This window comes from Molossus molossus, unplaced genomic scaffold, assembly GCF_014108415.1.
Source record: "Molossus molossus isolate mMolMol1 unplaced genomic scaffold, mMolMol1.p scaffold_m16_p_11, whole genome shotgun sequence".
In the NCBI taxonomy this organism is placed as follows: domain Eukaryota; kingdom Metazoa; phylum Chordata; class Mammalia; order Chiroptera; family Molossidae; genus Molossus; species Molossus molossus.
Window position 1 is genome coordinate 77,041,235 of NW_023425346.1, and position 23,449 is coordinate 77,064,683.

The following is a 23,449-nucleotide window of genomic DNA, read 5'->3' on the forward strand; positions in this document are numbered from 1 at the left end:
TTAGTACTAGTAACTATAGTTGTAACCTGGGACATGGCTAAAATAATTAAAGGTGTCTAAGGGTAGTTAATAAACCACAGCACATTATAGTGGTCAAAATGAAACCATAGACAAAGTTGTCAAGTGCCCACTTTAGGAGAAAAAGGAAAAGTTCAAACAAATTCTTATGGAAGATAACACTTCAGTATTTGGGGGGATTACTTTGAGTAATTTGGGCCATCATTTTAATTGTTTCAAAGATGTTCTAAGATCTTATTTAAAGGTTGCTAGGAAGTTTATAAAATAGGATTTTAGTTAAAGTTTTTATTATGGAGCTCTTTTTCTAAATGTTAATTATACATTGTAATTTTGGCTTATAAATATCCTTTTTGTGATAGAAAATAATTTTCATAATTAAATTTTTATAGTTTGAAGGCTTTTGAATTTTTGCTTGATATAGTTTCATACTTGAGACTCTGCTACCTTCCGATCCCATAAAGGGAATTCAGTTTATTCTGCCAATATATGAAACCTATCTAGGTAGTAATATATACATTTCTTATCAAATAGGAGTTTGGGACTTGTGACCTTTAAAATAAAGATTATTATAGAATAACAAATTCCCTTTAATAAATAGTATTAATATTACTTAAATGTATTTAGTTATTTAACTTATCCTGTTCTGCTTTTCATTTATTTCTTAATGTTTCCTTAGTTTCATACTTTGTTAGACCTTAAATATAAGCAATCTAATAATTTGGGAATAGAAGTTGACAATTAAGTTGGAGAATCCTACAATTTTTTTTCTGACCTGCCATTATATTTTTAGCTCTAAATATTTTATTGTAACCCTTTTTATTTTAATTATCTTGTAAACTTGAACATATTTTATAATGTGGAAGTGTCATGTAGATTTAAGGGTAATCCTTTGTGTTGGTTAGAAGCTAGGATACCATGAATTGCTGTTGAGTTAATTTTTTGCTTTTAGAAACAAAAATCAATATATTTAATTTGTGTTTATGGAAGGTGAAAATAATTTAATACGATTTGAAAATTCTGCAATACTGTTGCTGCTTAGACAAGAAATAAATGCTACTACATTCCATTTGAAAGCAAAGATGAGAATCCCATCTCCCCAGTGACATCCAATGCCTTCTTCCAAGTTACTGATTGTGACCTATTCAGAGCTGTTATATATGTTGAGTTCGGACTGGCAGGATTTCTAGTTCAGGATGTTTATACCACATGCCTTCCCCACCCCCACCATAGCAGTGCTTTTTTCTAGAAGAAAAGATATATAAAACTAAAGGGAATCCATTAAACCATTTACAATATGAGATCTATATCTTATTTAAAGAATTTGAAGAAATTAGAGAAAATAGCATAGTTTTAGATTATAAAATATTAAACATATATACTAATTGTCTAGTATAATTGATCGCTATTGATGGTAAAACCTTCACTAATATAATTGGCTTAAATTTGAAAATAATTTTGTTCTTAAGACGTCAGTAAAATAGGCTTCCTGCTTTCTTAACTTTTTAATGATTTATTATTTTTTTTTTTTGGCATGAGCTTCTAAATTAGTCTCTCTAGTCTGTGCTTGTTAAAGTACCAGTCATTTGTGAACTGACTTTTATAGTAAGTGTAGAGCTGTGTAAGAAAGTGAATGACATGGTTAGTGCATGAAGACAAGCTGTCAAAGGGTTTTGGTTGTATATTACACAGTGTGACTGGTTTTTATCTAAAAGTTAGTATACCGTGTTTAGTCCTTTATTTAAAAGTGAATCACTAATTTTACTTATCTTAAAATATTTTAATAGTTGAGACTAATAATCATGGTTTTTATGAGGATTTTGAAGCTTTGTGTTAAGACCATATTTTTGACAATATCAGAAGCTTTTAATAAGGTGCTTGCTGCTGAGCTAATGATATGCTTTTGGTAGTATTTCTTATACCTATCTTCAATAGACATATTCAGGATAGTGTGAATGTAATAATCAAGCCTCAATCAACCCATACTTAGTATGACAAATACTGCATTATACTGTAATTTAGGTATTCATGCTTCTGATAAAGGGCTTAATTCGACTCCTTGAGGAACTGGGAAAACACTATTGATTTTATACTGGAATGCAAAGTAGCAGCCATTTATAGTGCAAGACATAAATCACTTCCTAATTAAAATTATATCAAGAGAAATCTTGGCCTTATATGTAATGGTACACAATCCTAAGTGTAAAATTATATTTTGTATCAATCCTGTTCCTGTGCATGGGTTTCTGGGCATACAGATCTTTGCAGCTAATCTTAATAGAATCAGATAATATTGACTTTTTAAATTTCTCTTAATTTCTTTCTATAGGAACATTGCAGTGGACTAAACTACTTATTCTAGATATAATTTATTTATTTTTGTTTTCCCTTTTAAGAAAATGTGAAAGAAATTTTTGGACAGACTATTATTCATCATCATATCCCTTTTAACTGGGACTGTGAATTTATCCGGCTGCATTTTGGGCATAATCGGAAGAAGCATCTTAACTACACAGAATTCACACAGTTTCTCCAGGTGAGCTTAGTTTTCATAACTGGTGTAAATATATATCATTCCTCCTCCACCTCCTTTCCTTTAAGTTTTACTAAGTTTATAATAAAAACTAGCAATCCCCTGTGACATTTTATCTCCATTTTATATTTCCCATTCTCAGAGGCAACTTCTTAAAACTTTTATAATAGTTTCTTTCAGTGTTTACTTCCATAGCTTTTCTATGTACTAATATAATTCATTCTCAAACTTTGCCTCAGTTATTAAAATCTCACTTTAATATGTTTAAAACACATTAGTTATTCTAACAATTTCATCATCTTAGAGCTCTCCAGGAGCTTTCTTTCTTTAAAAAAAAATTGAGGTAAAAGTCACTTAACATAAAATTAACCACGTACAAGTGCACAGTTTAGTGGCATTTAGTACATTCACAGTGTTGCACAACTACCATCTCCAATTCTAAAACCTTTTCATCACCCCAGAAGAAATCCCTGTACCCATTAAGTTGTCACTTCCCATTTCTGTCTTTCCCCAACCCCTGGCAACCTTCAATCAATCCTCTTTCCGTCCCTGTGGATTTACCTATTCTGAATATTTCATATACAGTTGACCCTTGAGCCACACGCATTTGAACTGCATGGGTCCTCTTATACACAATTTTTTTTTTTCAGTAAATACATACTACTATAAATGTATATTCTTATGATTTTCATAATGACATATTCTTTTTCTCTAACTTATTTTATTGTAAGAATACAGTATATAACACATATACAAAATATGTGTTAATCGACTATGTTATCAGTAAGGCTTCTTGTCAACAGTAGTCTACTAATAGTTAAGTTTTGGGGATTTTTTACTGTGTGTGTGGCGGGGGAGGTTGGTGCCCCTAACCACCATGTTATTCCAGGGTCAATTAAGTTAAGTTTTGGGGATTTTTTACTGTGTGTGTGTGTGTGGGGGGGTGCCCCTAACCACCATGTTATTCCAGGGTCAATTAGGTTAAGTTTTGGGGATTTTTTTAAAACAACAATGAGGTATCACCTCACACCTGCCAGAATGGCCGCCATCAACAAATCATCAAACAACAAGTGTTGGCGAGGGTGTGGAGAAAAGGGGACTCTAGTACACTGCTGGTGGGAATGCAGACTGGTGCAGCCTCTGTGGAAAACACTATGGTGTTACCTCAAAAAGTTAAAAATTGAACTGCCATTTGACCCAGTGATCCCACTTCTAGGAATATACCCTAAGAAAGAATATATGTACGCCCATGTTTGTAGCAGCACTATTTACAATAGCTAAGATCTGGAAACAGCCCAAGTGTCCACCAGTAGATGAATGGATAAAAAAGCAGTGGTACATATACACAATGGAGTACTACGCAGCTGTAAGAAAGAAAGATCTCTTATCCTTTGAGACGACATGGAGGGACCTGGAAAGTATTATCCTAAGCGAAACAAGCCAAACAAAGAAAGACAAGTATCATATGATCTCACTTATTTGTGGAATATAATGAACATAACAGTCTGAGGAATGGGGTAGTCCCAGAGACGTGGAAGTGGGGTACAGACTGACAATCCCCAGAAGAGGGGGTGGTGGGGAGAGGTAAACCACAGAACTTATATGCATGTATGCATGAACAATGGACATGGACAACAAAGCTGGGGACAGGCAGGGAGGGAGAGGGAGGGGCGAATCAGTGGGGGGAAAAGGAGAAACATCTGTAACAAAAATAAATTTAAAAAAATTAAAATAAAAATGTTATTGAATATAAAAAAGATGGAGTGAGTTAGGGAGAACGATTTAAGTTGAAGAAGTGCAAATTCACAAATATGTGGAGATTAAACAACATGCTTCTGAACAATCAATGGGATCATAGAGGAAATCAAAAGGAAAATAAAAAATATCTTGAGACAAATGAAAATGGAAAAGGAACATACCAAAATGTATGAGGTACAGCAAAAGTAGTTCTAAGAAGGACGATTATACTGATAAAAACCCACGTTAAGGAAAAAGAAAGAGCTCAAATAAACAATCTATATCTCAGGGAACTAGAAAAAGAAGAATAAACTAAGTCCAAAGTCAGAAGGAAGGAAGTAACAAAGATTAAAGCAGAAATAAGCAAAACAGACAGAAAGACACTAGAAAAGATCATTAAAGCTATAAGCTTGTTTTTCAAAAAGATAAGTCCTGACCAGTGTGACTCAGTTGGTTGGGCATCGTCCTGTGCACCAAAAGGTGGCTGGTTCTATTCTTGGTCAGGGCACATGCCCAGCTTGTGAACTCGATCCCTAGTCGGGGGTGTGCAGGAGGCAGTTGATTGATGTTCTGCTCTCATATTGATGTTTCTTTCCCTTTCCCTTTCTCTCTAAAAGTCAATTAAAAATCTCAAAAAAAAAAAAACAACAAAAAAAAACAGATAAAATCGACAAACCTTTAGCTAAACTAAGAAAAAAAGAAGATTCAAATAAATTAGAAATGGAAGAGGAGACATTACAGCTGATAACAGAAATATTAAGGATCATAAGAAATTACTCTGAATAATTACATACCAACAAATGAGATAACACAGAAGAAACTGATAAATTCCTAGAAATGTACAATCTACCAACCTTGAATGATAAAGAAACAGAAAATCTGAACAGACCAATTACTAGTAAAATGATTGAATAGTAATCATAAACCTCCTGACAAAAAATTCACGAGCAGCCCCGGCTGGTGTGCTCAGTTGGTTGGAGGATCATCCTGTGTACTGAAGGATCATGGGCTCGATTCTTGGTCAGGGCACATACGTGGATTGTGGGTTTGAACCCCATGTAGGGCACATATGGGAGGCAAGCAATTGATGTTTTTTTTTTTTTCTCTCCCTTCCTCTTTCTCTAAAATCAATAGAAAACATATTGTTGGGTAAGGATTTAAAAAAAAAGTTCAGGACCATATGGCTTCACAGATGAATACTAACAAACATTTAAAGAAGAATTAGTACCAGTTCTTCTCAAACTTCCAAAAAATAGAAGAGGAAGGCACACTTCTTCCAAATTCACTTTGCAAGACCAGTGTTACCCTGATACCAACGCCAGACAAGGACACTGTAAGGAAATTATAAGTCAATATCCCTGATGAAGATAGATACAGATATCCTCAACAAAATGCTAGCAAACCGAATTTAATAGTAGTAAAATGATCATACACATTATCAAGTGGGATTTATTCCTGGGATGCAAATATGGTTCAACATATGCAGATCATTAAATGTGATACACCACATTAACAAAATGAAGGATAAAAATCATATGATCACCCTGGCTGGTTTGGCTCAGCAATTAGAGCATTGACCCGCAGACCAAAGAGTTACAGGTTCGATTCCGGTCAAGGGCATGTACCTCAGTTGCAGTTTGGTCCCCGCTTCTGGTCAGGGTTGTGCGGGAGGCAACCAATCAATGTGTCTCTTTCACATTGATGTTTCTCTCTCTATCTCTTTCTCCCACTCTGTCTGAAAATAAGTGGAAAAATATCCTCAGGTGAGGATTGAAAAAAAATCATATGATCATCTCAATAGATATAGATGCAGAAAAAACATTTGACGAAATCCAACATCCATTTATGATAGAAACTCTCAGCAAAGTGGGGATAGAGGAAATATACTGCAACATAATAAAGGCCATATATATGACAAGCCCGCATCTGACATCATATTCATGTAAAAAGCTAAAAACTTTTTCTTTAAGATTAGGATCAAGACAAGGATGCCCACTCTTGCCACTTTTATTCAAAAAGTACTGTAAGCCTGGCCAGAGTAATTAGGCAAGAAAAAGAAAAGGCATCCAAATTGGAAAGAAGAAGTAAAATAGTTTCTTTTTGCAGATGACATGATATTATATATAGAAAAGCCTAAAGACTTTGCAACACACATACAGAGACACACCTCTTAGAACGAATACATGACTTTAGGAAAGTTGCAGGATACAAAGTCAATATACAGAAGTCAGTTGCATTTCTACATACTAACAGCAAAGTACTGGAAAGAAATTTTTAAAATCTTATTTACAATAACATCAAAAAGAATAAGATATTTAGGAATAATTTTACCAAGGAAGTGAGAGATCTGTACACTGAAACCATAAGGCATTGATGAAAGAAATGGAAGAAGACATAAATAAATGGAAAGATATAATGTGTTCATGGATTGAAACAATTAATATTGCTGAAATGTCCATACTACCCAAAGCAATCTATAGATTCAATGCAGTCCCTATCAAAATTCCAATGGTATTTTTCACAGAAATAGAAAACAGCAGCCCTAAAACTTATGGAACCATAAGAAGACCTCAAATAACCAAAGCAATCTTGAGAAAGAACAAATCTGGAGGCATCACACTTCCTGAATTCAAACTATATTACATAGTGATAGTATTCAAAACAGCATGGTACTGTCATAAAAACAGACACATAGATCAGTGGAACAGAATAGAGAGCCCAGAAATAAGCCAGTGTATGTATGGTCAATTAATTTTTGACAAAGGAGCCAAGAATATACAGTGGGAAAAGGGTAGCCTATTCAGTAAGTAATGGTGGGAAAACTGGATATCCATATGCAAAAGAATGAAACTGGACTCCTATCTACCCCATGTATAAAAATTGGCTCAAAATGTATTAAAAACTTAAACATAAGACCTGAAACTTTAAAATCCTAAAAGAAAACATAACAGGTAAGCTCCTTGATAACAGTCTTGGTGGTGACTTTTTTTAATTTGACACCAAAAGCAAAGACAACAAAATCAAAATAAACAAGTGAGACTATATCAAACTACAAAGCTTCACAGCAAAGGCAATCATCAACAAAACAAAAAAACCAACCTACATAATGGGAGAAAATATTTGCAAACCACATATCTGATAAGGGGTTAATATTAAAAGGATACAAGAAGCTCATACAACTCAGTAGCAAAACAAACAACAACCACAAAAACACCCCCAGATAACCTAGTTAAAAAAATGGGCAAGGGACCTGAATCAACATTTTTCCAAAGACATACAAATGACAACAGATACATGAAAAGTTGCTCAACATCACTAATCATCAGGGAAATGCAAGTAAAAACTATAGTGAAATACCACCTCACTCATTAGGATGACTACTCAAAACAAACAAACAACACAGAAAACAAGCGTTGGGAGGATGTGGAGAAAAGGGGATACTTGTACACTGTTGGTGGGAATGTAAACTAGGAGAGCCACTATGGAAAACAATATGGAAGTGCCTCAAGAAATTAAAAATAGAACCACCATATGGTCCAACAATTCCACTTCTGTGTAAACATCCAAAGGAAATAAATTACTGTCTCAAAGAGATATCTATACTCCGATGTTCATTGCAGCATTATCACAATAGCCAAGGTACAGACACCTAAGTGTACATCAACAGATGAATAGGTAAGGAAAATTTACATACAACAAGAATGTTATTCACCCTAAAAAAGAAGAAAATTCTGCTATTTGCAACAACATGGATGAACTTGGAGGGTTATGCTAAGTGAAATAGGCTAGACAGACAAATACTGCATGGTATCACTTATATGTAGAATCTAAAAAACAAAAACACAGAAACAGTATTAAAGTGGTTGCCAGGGACTTGGGGTGGGGGTATGGAAAAGGTTACAAACTTTCAGGAATAAAATATGAATAGGTCTAAGGATCTAGTATATAACATGGTGACTATGGTTGATCATATACAATATGGTATAATTGAAATTTGCTAAGAGAGTAGAACTTGTGTTCTCATAAAAAAATTAATATATGAGGTGATAGATATGTTAATTAACTTGGTAATCCTTTCACATCGTGTGTATATATATATATATATATATATGAAAATCATTATATACTTTTTGTTTGTTTGTTTTTTCCTTTATTGATTTTAGAGAGAGAGAAAGTGAGGGGGAGAGAGAGATAGAAACATCGATGAGAGAGAACATCGATTGGCCGCCTCCTGCATGCTCCCCACTGGGAATCGGGCCCACAGCCTGGGTATGTGTCCTGGCCAGGAATCAAACCAGCGACCTCTTGGTGCATGGGTCAGTGCTCAACCACTGAGCCACACCGGCTGGACCACATTATACACTTTAAATAATTACAGTTTTATTTGTGAATTATACCTTAATCAAGTTGAAATTTTCAAAAATGTAGAGGAGGGGAGAGAAAACTTGTCAGACCATGCTGGTGGTTAATCTTGTACTCTTATACGTTTTTACCAGTTGAATTTTTGTTTCACCATTCTATTGCTATAATCAAGAATCTAAAATGATTGATGATAGATATTAAAATATTTTGATGTTTTTCTCAATGTTATTTAATTTTTCAAAGTTATGACTATTGAAAGATATAGTAGGTTCTATATACTTGTCAATCTAAGAAAACTTTTTAAAACTTGTTTTATTGTTAAATATTATATACATAAAGAAAGGTGTCTAAAACAAATGTATAGCTTCATAAATTATTATAAGACAAACACCTGCTAAATTCATTTTAATGTCTTTGGGTTATTGAGATATAGCAAGTCCATATGAAAATATAATTAAATAAATTAGTAAAATGGTGAGTCTTCATAAACTATTTTAAATGTCAGAAAAAGACAAAGCATCACTTATTTGTAGGCTTTCATAAATGGTAATGAAAATAGCAATATTTAATTTGATCTAAAAAGAATATTTTAATATTTAGATATATTATTTTCATAGTTGTAAAAATGTGAAAATGACATTAAACAGCACCATTATTATATTGTGATAACAGATTATTTGGATTATGTATCAGGTCTTTAGGGTCCTTAGTGTTGAAATTTTGACTTTTGTATAGGACTTAGGTATTGCTGGCACATTTTATTGTTTCTGTGGATATCACTTATTACAAAATTTGGCTCTCTAATAGTTCAAAAGTTCAGAGATGTTCTGGATTGTTTTACAGTTTATGAGTAACAGCCCAAAGCTGGATGGAGTGATAGCTGAACACAAGTCATGCACTTTGTTATTCATAACTTTCATTACAGTTAACCTGGAACATCTGTAATACTGTTAACAATAAAAAATAAACTTAAAAAAAAAAAAAGAACTATAGTTGGCCCTTGGACAGTGTGGGATTAAGAGCACTAGTCCCACCCAGCTGGTGTGTCTCAATAGTTGAGCGTCGACCCATGCACTAAGAGTTTGTAGGTTCGATTCCCGGTCAGGGCACATGCCCAGGTTGTGGGCCCAATACCCAGTGGAGGGCATACAGGAGGCAGCCAGTTGGTGTTCTCTCTTATCGATGTTTCTATCTCTCTCTGCCTCTCCCTTCCTCTTTCTCTCTAAACTCAATAAGAAAAAAAAATTAAAAATAAAGAGCGCCAGTCCTGCCCGGCCAGTGTGACTCGGTGGATTGAGCGTGGACTGAGAGGTCCCCATTCGATTCCCGGTCAGGGCACATGCTTGGGTTGCAGGCTTGATCCCCAATAAGGGGCATTCGGGAGGCAGCTGATCTGTTTCTTTCTCACATCAATGTTTCTGAATCTTCCTTCATCTCTAAAAAAATCAATAGAAACATATTAAAAAAAAAAAAAAAGCGCCAGTCCCCACATAGCTTTTGACTTCCCCAAAATGTCCATCTTCCCTTGATATCCAAGGAGGATTGGTTTCAGGCCCCTGCTGATACAAAATTCTGAGAATGTTCTAGTCCTTACATAAAATGGTGTAGAACAGTGTGTACAGTTGGCCCTGCGTGTCCCTGGATTCCTAACCTCAGATCTGTGGTTGATTGAATTAGCCAGAGCAAAACCCAGGGATACAAAGGACTGACAATTCATTTATTGGAAAAGAATTGCATATAAGTGGACCCACACAGTTCAAACCCACATTGTTCAGCAGTCAACTATACTTTCCAGAGTACTGTACTTTACCAGAGTTTCTCACTAAATTTATTTTTAAATTATTTGAAAAAATGGTCTCTAATTGTGGGTAGGGCTGACTTGGATTGCAACATTTAAAATACGAAAAACTTAAAATGAATCTAAACTTTAAAAAATATGTTTTATTGATTTTTAGAGAAAGAGGAAGGGGGGAGAGAGGGAGAAAGAAACATCATTTGCTGCCTCCTGCATACCCCCTACTGGGAATTGAGCCCACAACCCGGGCATGGTCCCTGGTGCATGGGACTCCACCCAACCAACTGAGCCACCTGGGCTAGCCAAATCTAAACTTTTAACTCAAAAAGTACTCTTGGATGACAGGAATGTCTTCAAGAAGGAGAAAATAAATTACTGCTTATTTTAAAGGCTGTAATAAAGCACTGGAAACATACTCAACTTGTTTTTAGTGATGAACACTTTTCAAGTAAATGATTTTTTTTGCTCCATTTTCTTTATTACCATGCCATGATTCATTCTTCTTCCTGAGGATTAATATATAGTACATTTTCAGGAAATTTTGCTTTTTAAAAGTGTTGGAAATTCAGAAATGTACATTGTTCATTTCTGTAGTAAGTGCATATAGTGAAAGGATGTCTGTCCTTCCTTCCCAGAACAGACTCTCAGGTTATACCAACCTAATGCCCTGTTTCTAACCTTTCCCTCCAGGAGCTACAGTTGGAACATGCAAGACAAGCCTTTGCACTGAAAGACAAAAGCAAAAGCGGCATGATTTCTGGTCTGGACTTCAGTGACATCATGGTTACTATTCGGTCTCACATGCTTACTCCCTTTGTGGAGGAGAACTTAGTTTCAGTAAGTAAAAGCAAGTACTTCAATTTTCTATTGCCTTAAACTTTTTCAACCACTGGATCTTGGATTGCCTCCCTGGGCCCATCTGAGTTTCAACTATTCTAACTGTTTTGTCTGTAGAAGGTAAACAGGTGTGTGTAAGGGAGGTGGGGGTGATGGTGAATAGTCTTTCCCAGATCATAGCAGAGCCACCATCTTGCTCTCAGATATTTCCACATTGTTTATTTCCATTTACACAATCCAACCACAGAATACAAGGGAATTCATAGACAAGGATGTGCAATTACTTTTTCCAGTGGACAGTACCTCTCCTTTTTCCATCTCCCCCAGACTCCCAGAGCCTTGCAGTAGGGTTGGCTCCTTCCTTTGTTACTGCAGAGTGCTGTTTGCTAGAGGAATCATCATTGGCCTCTACTCTGTTTTAATAACCATGGCCATGGCAGAAAGTGTAGGGGAAATACATGGGCATCAGCCTCTATGGCTTATTCCTCTCTTTCCCTGTCACCTGTGTGTTCAGTCTGCATGGTCCAGATAGTTTTTTGTTCTGTAAAAACTGCTAATCTCTATAAAGTAATCATCAGGACCAATAACACACTAATGTCACTCTCTTCCTCACAAAGAGTGGTGAAACTTTCCTCACTTCCCCATTGTCTTCTTCGTGCGTTGTTCTTATGTATAGGTTTTTGATTGCTGCTTGTTTTTAATGGAGGGAAGCCAATGAGTGCTTTTGTTGTTTCAGCTGAAGATCATTATCCCTGATTTAGACTGGGGTAGAAAGATCAACTTCTGTTCTTTTTCTTCAGTGAATTTGAACATGGAGCATGTCACTTTCTCCTACACATTTCACCTCCATGACACCCATCTCCCACTCCCTTACCCTCACTTCATACCCCAGTCAAAAAAGTGAAAGGAAGGAAGGGAAGAAAGGGAGAGAGGGAGGGAAGAAAGGGAGAAGAAAATCCTAGAGAGAAGGATTAATTGAGTGCTTCAGAGTGAAGAAACCCACTTAATATTTTCCATTTGGGTTAGGTAGACCTATGATAGCCTTAGTGTACCAAACAAACATTTCAGTCCCCAGAGGAATGTATTAAATAATTTGCTTTTGGGGATCCAAATTCAGTCTAATACAAATATCATCCATATTTGGGTTAATGCATGTGTGAGGGGTGGTGGGGTTGGCTACAGACCTTCATAATTAAGGTTGCCACATTGGTATTTCTATAACTATTTCTTTGAGTTTTTAATAGAGAGTGTTTTCAATCATATGGGTTCCTCTGACTCCTGGCTTGGAAATTAGGCTTTTGCAAACTAGAAAAAATATTCATTTTTGAGTTACAGCCAAGTGGTGGGCAGAGGGAAAAATGACCTCTTCAGCCTGCAGAGGTAATGAAGGCCACACTGCCTCCATCGCTCCCCAGCAGGAGAGCTTCTTTTGAACTATTCTATTAAAGGTATAATTTATGGTAGATAAATCCTCTAGATTTTCTCTACATTTTTTGGAGTTTCTGGTGGTTATATCTTTCATAATACAGATTCAGAGCCTAACACAAATAGTTAAATATCTTAATTATAACAATGGCCTTAAAAAAAAGACTAGGAAAGTTGATATAGTTTTTTTTTTTTTTTTAAGATTTTATTTATTTATTTATTTTTATCCTCACCGAGGACATTTTTCCATTTTTTGTTCAGGTAGAGTGGGAGGGAGAGAGAGGAACAGAGAGAGAGAGAGAAACATCGATGTGAAAGGAACACATCGAGTGGCTGCCACCCGCACAACCGACCAGGGCCGGGGACAAACTGCAACCGAGTTATGCGCCCTTAGCAGGAACCGAACCCGGGTCTCTCAGGACCGCAGGCCGACGCTCTAACCGCTGAACCAAACTGGCCAGGGCGAGTTTTAAAATTTAAAGTTACCACTATTTTTTGTGTATGTGTGTAGGGAAAAAAAAAAAAAAAAGGCAAGTTTCAAAAATGCTCCCTATAGTGTAGTATTGATTTTTGGATTATCCAGAACTAGCAGGAGTTCTGTAGTTGAGGGTCTTGAAAATCCTGTGTAAATAACTATTGTTTTGATCTGTGATAATTATATTTGTTGTTTCTGATCTTATAGGTAGATGAATAATGAAGTCCCACTTCCAGATGTTGCTTTCTTCCTTAAGACCTAAATTACATAGACCTCCCCGAGGGCATGAAAGGCACTGAGTGTTTCAGTGCGATGCTTTTCTTATATTTATGGGTTGGTTGTTAATCATTTTAATAATAAAGAGTCCTTTGGATATTCTTTGAGAAAAGTGCAGTGTCCATAAACATGCTTTCGTTTGCTTGTTTGTTTTTTTAACTTTTTGTGTTGTGATTTTCCTAGGCAGCTGGAGGAAGTATCTCACATCAGGTCAGCTTCTCCTACTTCAATGCATTTAACTCTTTACTGAATAACATGGAGCTTGTTCGTAAGATATATAGCACTCTAGCCGGCACAAGGAAAGATATTGAAGTCACAAAAGGTAAGACTTAGAAAAAAATATATATATATATATTGATTTGAATCTCAGCATCTTTACTTTTCTTTATCTAGGGCATGAGGTTGATTTAAGTTTACCATTCTGAAGTCAGATCTAGAAAGTATGTTGCCATGTGTATATGCTTCGCTTGGGCCATAATGGTCTCCAAAAATCCAGGTGGATTTAATGGGATGCTGAGGTCAGGAATGGAAAAGTGGCTTTGACAGTTTTGAAAAGAACCTTGGCCCAGTCTGTCAAACAGGTCAGTGGCACTGTGGCAGCAGCTTGTTTGTACTAGGAAGGAGTTGCCATGAAATAAGGGCAAGCCCACACCTTTTGCTGAATTGTAGTAGGATGTTTTAGGAAACTGGAGAACAGACAGTTCTTTTATTTTGTAGCTCTGAAGACCGAAGCGAATAAACAACATAAGAGGAATCTAAAGAGATTGTTTTATCTTTGAAGTCAATTTATCTTTATCTGTTTTTGCTATTTCATCATCATAACATTTTCTTTTGCTAGCTTTCAGAATTTTGTAGCTACTCTTTTTTTTTTAAGTTCTCACCCGAGGATATTTTTCTGTTTATCATCAGATAGAGTGGGAGGGAGGGAGAGGGAAGGAGAGAGAGAGAAACATTGACATGAGAGGGGCACATCAACTGGTTGCCTCTTGCATGACCCCGACCAGGGCCAGGGACAAACTGCAACCAAGGCACATGCCCTTCACTAGAATCAAACCCATGACTCATTGGTCTGCGTGCCAACACTCTAACCGCTGAGCCAAATCAGCCAGGGCTATAGTTATTCTTATATAGTTGAACTTGGGTATTCAGTTTTAGATTTAAAAAAATAATACTAAAATGCCTTGAGCTTGCAGATTATAATTGGTTAAGGTAGAAGTTTGTTATATATTAAGAATCTTTTAAGTTTTGAAAATATTTTTTTCTTTCAGAGGAATTTTCCCAGAATGCAATACGTTACGGACAAGTCACCCCACTAGAAATTGATATCCTATACCAGCTTGCAGACTTATATAATGCTACAGGGTAACTATTCCCATAATTCTTCATGATATTTATTAACAGGACAGTTCTTTTAACGTGTGAAGCAGTGGTATACTTTCAGTTTAACAATAGTTTACTCAGTATATAAATTTCAAGAAAGAGAGATAATCAGATATGAAAAATGGGATGAGGGAGAGGCAGAGGAAGACAGGCTAAAGGCAGGGGGACATGGAGGGAGGGCAGGGCAGAGAAAACAAGAGGGGAAAAGAAGAGACAGAAAAGGGAGGACAGAGATGGAAAGAGTGAGGTAAAAGAAAGGAGTAAGGGGTTGTTGAGGGGCATGACAGAAAGAAACGGGGAAGGAAGAAAAATAAGAGAGAAGGGGGTGGACGTGAGAAGAAGTAAGAGGGATGGGGAAAAAAATGGTTTAATCTGGACTCTCCCTAGGTGTTAGGAGTTTTAAGAGACTTATGGAAATTTGCCTAAATTTATAAAGTAAACTGGGGGTACATGTTCAGGAATTTTATAATCTTTTGGATTCATTGTGAAATGTCATTTCGCTAAATGGTATATACCATTTTGTGTTGCAGAATATGATTTTTTAAAATATGCTGTGACATTATCATACTTACCATCACAGACAAGCTCAGATGTTTTATGTCTCTATTTTATAGGCTAAGAAAATCCAAAATACATAGAAAATATTTAATTTACAGTCTTATGAAGATCCAAAAGAAAAACTCTTATCTGTGGGCACCCAGCCGGACCTTTGGGATAGGGGACTTATGATGTATTAAGTGATCACATTTTTTTAGTTGCCTCTAGTAGTTAAGTGTAGGAATATCTGAAAAATGGTTTTTGACCCTAGAATTGAGGACTAATAGAAGTTTAGTGTACATGGGTAATTCATTGCCTTCATGCTACATAATGAATTGCTGAGCTATAGATGATGCTAAATATACCAGCCAGTCTTTGGTGATTAATATAAAATATAAGGCCATGTCTCATTTATTTAGAATTCACATTTTTTAGCAAAGGTTTTGAGCCTCCTACACGATAATAAATGCTTTAGAAGTGCTTCTCAAAACTGTATGTGAAGTGACCTTCTAGCTTGTTCATGGGATGTACTTATTTTTAAGTAAATTTTTTTTGGAAGCAGTAGTGCATTCACATGGTTCAAAATTCAAAGAGTTTAAAAGAGCATCCCATAAAAAAGTCTCTCTTCTACCTTGTGCCTTCCCTCAAAGGCAACCAGGATTTATAGGTTTTGTGTTTGCCTTCTCAAGATACCTATGCATTAAGTATGTATACTAAGAGAATACATGTAGTATGTATGAACTGTCGACGTCTGTACTTTGCTTCTGACAGAAATTATTTCTTTACATTTAACATGTCATTGAAGTCTTCTTAAATTTGTATACTTCACGTTATTTCTCTGCAATCTTTTTCTTTTTTGTTGTGGCAAGCAGGGTCTGAAGTTCTTTTTTCTCACTGTGATCTCTGGGAACAAAGAAATACTATTTTTAAGCCATAGTTCTTCCACTCTACTCCCCTTCTGTTTTTCTGAAGAAAGATAATCTTAGGTTGAAGAGTTTGTTGGTGTGTAACAGTTCTTTCTTTTCCATATTTTGTCTGAAGGCGCTTGACTTTGGCAGATATTGAGAGAATAGCCCCGTTGGCTGAGGGGGCCCTACCTTACAACCTGGCAGAACTTCAGAGACAGGTAGGTGTCTCATAAATAGAATCGCCTTCAGAAATGCTGGAATAGTATGTACATGACAGTCTAGAGCTTCTGAATGATGAAATTTAAAAACTACTTTCCAGAAAGAGACTTGACTCAGTTCAAAGATTATCTTTATAGAACTGTTCCCCCCACCCCATAGGGTTATTTTTATGGAGTAACTAACTGGATTTACATTTGTGGCTTGTCTTTTAACTTATTAACATAAGGAAAATAACAGTGCAAACATATGAGTTTGCCTTTCTTCTCTCTAGAATTAGCAGTCTTAATTTGTCTAGTCACATTTAAAGATTAGTGTTAAGTTCACTTTGTATTGTTAAACTGATATTTATAGCTTTTTAAAGACACAAACCATTAATCTTTCATTCAGATTGTACCTTATAGATTACAATAGTAAGACAGGAAAACTAACTAATGAATTAGAGAGAAAACCTTGATTGTTACATTTTTGGTAAAATGCTAGACTTTTAAAAATGTTTAGGATAATTAAATCAATGGCTTTTGAGTCCTGTAAGTTAATACAGTCCCATTTCTGATTTTGAAAATACGATCTTAATAGGAAAATAAACCCCATATTACCTTGAAGAGTGAAATGGAACATTTTTTAAAAATCTTATTTTAATCTGAAACCCCTATTTGTGTAGCATTTGGAGAAAGCCTCAGTTTTAGCAATGGTGACATGGCCTTGTGTGGGGAGTGAGGATTAAGAAGGCTATTGCTTCTCCTCCTGGTATTTTCCTGCTCTAGCAGTCATGAGACCTGTGTCCCTAATGTTTCTTTAGGAGACCGTGATGCCCTATGAGGCAGCAGACACGGGGAGGACATGGGCAGAGGGCCGCCTCCTGCATGCCCCCCACTGGGGATCAGGCCCACCACCTGGGCATGTGTCCTGACCGGGAATCAAACCGGAGACTTCTTAGTGCATGTGTCAACGCTCAACCACTGAGCCTCACCAGCTGGACAATTTTCCACCTTTTAAATGATGGTTTCTTCCATTAATTAAATTAAACTTTGGTTGTAATAGGGGCACACTTCCACTTAATTGGATTAATCGAGTTCCCATATTCCTAGAAGTGGGATCACTGGGTCAAATGGCAGTTCAATTTTTAACTTTTTGAGGTAACACCATAGTGTTTTCCACAGTGGCTGCACCAGTCTGCATTCCCACCAGCAGTGTACTAGAGTCCCCTTTTCTCCACATCCTCGCCAACACTTGTTTGATGATTTGTTGATGGTGGCCATTCTAAAAGGTGTGAGGTGACACCTCATAGTTGTTTTAATTTGCATCTCTCTGATGATTAGTGATGTTGAGCATTTCTTCATATGTCTCTTGGCCATTTGTATGTCCTTTTTGGAGAGGTGTCTATTTAGGCCCTCTGCCCATTTTTTAATTGGGTTCTTTGTCTTCCTTTTGTTGAGTTGTATGAACACTCTATATATTTTGGAAATTAACCCCTTATCTGATGCATCATTGATGATTATGGTCTCCCATATAGTCTCCCTTTCCATTTTGATGGTTGTTTTTTTTGCTGTGCAGAAGCTTTTTAGTTTGATGTAGTCCCATGTGTTCATTTTTTCCTTTATTTCTCTTGCCTTAGATGATGTATCAGTGAAAATTCTGCTGTGTATGATGTCTGAAATTTTGTTGTCTGCATTTTCTTCTAGAATTTGTATGGGTTCACAGGTCACACTTAAGTCTTTTATCCATTTTGAGTTTATTCTTGTGTATGGTGTATGGTCTAGCTTCATTTTTTTGCAAGTAGCTGTCCAATTATCCCAACACAATTTATTGAAGAGACTGTCTTGACTCCACTGTATGCTCTTGCCACCTTTGTCAAATATTAATTGAGCATATTGTCTTGGGTCAATTTCTGGGTTCTCTATTCTGTTCCATTGATCTATCTGCCTGTTCTTGTGCCAGTACCAGACTGTTTTGATTACAGTGGCTTTGTAGTATAACCTGAAATCTGGTAATGTGATCCTACTTTGTTCTTCTTTTTCAAGATTGCTGTGGCTATTTGGGGTCTTTTTTGGTTCCATATAAACTTTTGGAGTGTTTGTTCTAGTTCTGTGTTCTTATTGAATTTAATTTTACATTTTCTAATGTACATCTATAAAAATATGCTCTTGAAGTTTGGAAAATTGCATATCAAAAAGAGCAATTTTGCTACTTCTGGTCAAGATGGTGGCATAGGTAAACACCGTATCGTGTCCTCCCACAACTACATCAAAGTTACAACTAAACTACAGAACAACCATCATTCAAAACTGCCTGAAATCAAGCTGAATGGAAGTCCTACAACTACGGAATTAAAGCAGCAGCCACATCCAGATTGGTAGGAGGGGCGGCGGCGGACAGGCTGGTCCCACACCCACGTGTGGCGGATAAAAATCAGGAGGACACCTCGGCTGGGAAGGTCCTCCCTGAGGACTGAGGGGTCCCCGTCCCACACCAGGTGCCCCGCTCAGGGTTCCAGTGCCAGGAAGAGAATCCCCGTAATTTCTGGCTGGAAAAACCAGCGGGAACTGAGGCTCAGGGAAGCTGACGCGACTGGAGCCCCAGGCAGCTCCTTAAAGGGCCCGCACACGGACTTATCGGACTCTCTCCCTCTAAGCTTGGAGGGGAGGCAGCTCCAGGGGCACCAGAGACATACAGGGAAGAACTGAGCTGCTTGGCACTGGAGCGAGGGCTGGAGAGGGGGCTTTCTCCAGGACAAACGTGCTGTCAGAGGCCTTTGTTCCTTTGGTGAGCCCTTCCCTGGGGCGGCAGACAGCTGCCATATCTGGGACTCCAGCAAAATGGCTCATACTGGTAGCCCCGCCCTGCTGACTCCCTGAGTCCCCGCCCCACCCAACTTTCAGGCCCACCCAAGCTGTTGCCAGTTGCTTAACCATAGGTTTGGCCTGTCTTGGATCCTGCTTCAGGTTTTTCCTAAATTCTTTCAAACAAGCAGCATCTGGTCTCAGCTAGCCCCATACAGCTTGTTAAGTCATACACAGAAACAAACACAGGGAGGCAGCCAAAATGAGGAGACAAAGAAACAGGTCGCAGATGAAAGAACAGAACAAAACCCCAAGAAAAGAACTAAGCAAAATGGAGATAAGCAACCCAACAGATGCTGAGTTCAAAATACTGCTTATAAGGATGCTCAATGAACTTAGTAAGAACCTCAGTGAACTTAGTGAAGGCCTCAAGAGCATAAAAAACGACTAGTCAGAAATGATGGATGCACAGTCAGAAATGAAGGAGGCATTAACTGAAATAAAGAACAATTTACAGCCCTGGCCCGTTTGGCTCAGTGGTTAGAGCATTGGCCTGCGGTCTGGAGAGACCCGGGTTCAGTTCCCGCTAAGGGCATGTACCTCGGTTGCAGTTTGTCCCCGGCCCTGGTTGAGTTGTGCGGGTGGCAGCCACTCAATGTGTCTCTTTCGCGTTGATGTTTCTCTCTCCTCTCTCTCTCTTCCTCTCTCTCCCTCCCACTCTGTACAAAAAAATGGAAAAATGTCCTCGGGTGAGGATAAAAAAAAAAAGAACAATTTATACAGATTCAATAGTAGAGTACGTAAATCCAAGAAGCAAACCACTGATTTGGAATATAAGGAAGCAAAAAACGCCCAATCAGAACAGCAAAAAGAAAAAAGAATCCAAAAAAATGAGGAAAGTGTAAGGAGCCTCTGGGACAACTTTAGGCGTGCCAACATTCACATCTTGGGGGTGCCAGAAGGAGAAGAGCGAGAACAAGAAATTGAAAACCCGTTTGAAACAATAATGGCAGAAAACTTCCCTAACTTGGTGAAGGAAAGAGACATACAAGTCCAGGAAGCAGAGAGAGTCCCAAACAAGATGAACCCCAAGAGGCCCACACCAAGACACATCATCCTCAAAATGCAAAAGGTTCAAGACAAAGAGAGAATCTTAAAAGCAGCAAGAGAAAGGCAGCTAGTTACCTACAAGGGAGTTCCCATAAGACTGTCAGCTGATTTCTCAAAAGAAACTCTGCAGGCCAGAAGAGAGTGGCAAGAAATATTCAGAGTGATGAAAAGCAAGAACCTACAACCAAGATGACTCTATCCTGCAAAGCTGTCATTTAGAATCGATGGCCATATAAAGACTTTCCCAGACAAGAAAAAGTTAAAGGAGTTCACCACCACCAAACCGTTATTGTATGAAATGATGAAGATCTTTTTGAAGAAAAAGGTAAATATATGAACAAACAAAATGGCAATGAATACATATCTATCGACAATGGAATCTACAAACAAAATGAATAGGCAGAACAGAAACATTCTCATAGATACAGAGAATATTTTGTTGGTTGCCAGATGGGAGGGGGGTTGGGGGAATGGGTGAAAAGGTGAAGGGATTAAGAAGTACAAATTCATTGCTAGACTGACAAACCTCAAAGCGAAAGGGGTTGGGGGGTGGGAAGAAATAAACCAAAGAACTTATATGCATAACCAATGGACACAGACAATAGTGTGGGAAAAGGCAGGAGGGGGGTAGGAATGGGGAGGAGGGGGTCAATGGGGGAAAATGAGGAACATCTGTAATACATTCTACATTTAACAATAAAGTTTTTTAAAAAAAGAGCTATTTTTCAGTGTTACATGTTTATTAAAAACTTTCCCTGGGGGTATCCTTATATTTATAATTATGGAATATTTAATTTAACTTATTAAAGACAATATAATGAAATAATTTAAAAGTCCCAACTTACTTTCTCCTTTCTCAGCCTTTCTGCTGCTCTTACTTTTCATTTTACCTGACTCTCTTGCTCCTAGCAATTTTCTTACATGTTATCTGAAAGTTGTTTTTATAATCTTTGGTGCCCTAATTCTGCCTCCCTCATGTTTTGTAGTCCTTAGGAAGGTGGTGTAATTCTGCTGTTAGTGTAAACTTTCTTGTAGACAGATGCGAAGATGGTTTGCCTGCCTTCCGTGGGCAGCCTGATGCTTTTATGCTGGCTTCATGGCCTCAGAAGCCTTGTCGGGTACTTAGCAAACAGGTTGTGATAAAAATTACCACTTTCTCCTCTTTCCCTGGGTTTCTGATTGGCATCCAGAGTGGTGCTGGAGTGCCTGCCCTGCCTTTTCTCTAACCAGGAGAATGGCACAGGGGTCTGAAATTTCCAGAGAGCCGGCAGAGATCCTGAGTATTCTTGCATTGTCTGCAAAGAAGGACCCTCAGAGCCTGCATTGTTTGTTTTTCTTCTCAAATATCAGCTAGGTCGGGTAGTCTTACTGCTGAGGGTTAGGAATAGAGAAAGAAAAATGAAGATTTCAAATCTATTTTCTCTTGTAAATTATTGTTAAAACACCTCTTAAAAATAAAACTCATGGAAGTTATAATAATTTTTAGAATTTTGTAGACATAGATTTATGAAGATTGTTTAAGAAGGATTCAAATTAATGTCCCTACTTACATGCATTGTGAAATCTGACCTTTACTGTTCTTGGGATCTGGTACCTCAGTCTGCTTCTGTGGACCTCAGTTGCTCCTTTAGTAAAATGAGTACCTTCAAATATTTTCAAGATTCCTTCAAACTCCTGCATTCGGCAAAAATAGTGAGAATTAATAGATTTAAATTTTATTTTCAAAATTCTAAATGATAGTGTCCTCCTTTTTCCTTGTAGCATTAAAAACTTTGTAAGGAATACAGGCTGGGACCCAAGTAGAATAATATAAAAATATGCCTAAGTTTTTATAGCAGTCAAAGTAATAAACTTTCTACAGCTTTCAGTATAGAAAATACCTTTTCAATTAATATCTTTTATTTTTAATTTTTATTTAGTTATATATTTATTTAGTTAGTTTTATTAATCCTCTCCCAAGGATATTTTTCCATTGATTTTTTTTTTTTTTTTTTAGAGCGAGTGGAAGGGGGAAGAGAGGGAGGGAGGGAGAGAGAAAGAAACATTGATGTGAGAGAGACATATCTATTGGCTGCCTCCCACATGATCCCACCTGGGCTGGAGATCGAACCTGCAACCCAAGTATGTGCACTTGACCAGAATCTAACCTGCAACCCTTCAGTCCATACTGATGCTCTAACCGTTGAGCCAAACTGGCTGGGGCTTAATTAACATCTTTTAGATTTATGAGGCATTCTGAAGCCACCATAGAAACTACAAATTCAGTGATTTAATTTTTTAAAATTCTCTAGACCACAGAATTACTTTACAGTAATGTTAACCATAACTATTTTCTGTTAACTTCCAGATAACACTTTGATTCTTTTTTTTTTTTTTTTTGTTTATCCTCACCCGAGGATATTTTCCCATTTTTTGTACAGACAGAGTGGGAGGGAGAGAGAGGAAGGGAGAGAGAGAGAGAAACATCGACGTGAAGGACACATCGAGTGGCTGCCACCCGCACGACCAACCAGGGCCGGGGACAAACTGCAACCGAGGTACATGCCCCTAGCGGGAACCGAACCCGGGTCTCTCCGGACCGCAGGCCCGACGCTCTAACCGCTGAGCCAAACTGGCCAGGGCAACACTTTGATTCTTTTATAATTTTTCCTATATTATCAATCTAGGAATACATAAATTATTTACATTCATATATAGAATATTCCCCTAAGGGAATCTAATTGAAAGTTAGATATAAAATAGGAGGGATGCTTTTTAATACAATATTTTACATTATATTGGCCACAGTAACAATAACAATGGTAATTATTATTCAGGAGGTGGAGGAATGGTAACTGTCACAAACTGCTAACATCACAATTTTGAAAATGATTTGACACAAACAACTACAGTTGAAGAGACACATACTCTATGACCTGACAATTCTTCTGGGTGTCGTCTCTAACAGGAATGAGTACATGTGTTGATTAAAAGATACATGCAAGAATGTATATAACAATAGTATTTGCAATAGCAAAAAATTGTAAACAGTTGTCCAATATCCTTTAACAGTAGAATGGG

At 37.2% G+C, this 23,449-nt stretch overlaps 1 protein-coding gene across 2 annotated transcripts in view; it reads left to right on the forward strand.

Annotated features, from left to right (window-relative positions):
• Positions 1–23,449, forward strand: part of SLC25A12 (solute carrier family 25 member 12) — a 94,246-nt gene that overhangs the window by 37,133 nt on the left and 33,664 nt on the right. For both annotated transcript variants that reach the window (XM_036254134.1, XM_036254135.1), the window contains 5 exons: positions 2,412–2,551; positions 11,133–11,279; positions 13,639–13,777; positions 14,724–14,817; positions 16,414–16,498. In XM_036254134.1, the coding sequence (XP_036110027.1) occupies positions 2,412–2,551; positions 11,133–11,279; positions 13,639–13,777; positions 14,724–14,817; positions 16,414–16,498 (605 nt within the window). The remainder of the gene's footprint in view (positions 1–2,411; positions 2,552–11,132; positions 11,280–13,638; positions 13,778–14,723; positions 14,818–16,413; positions 16,499–23,449) is intronic.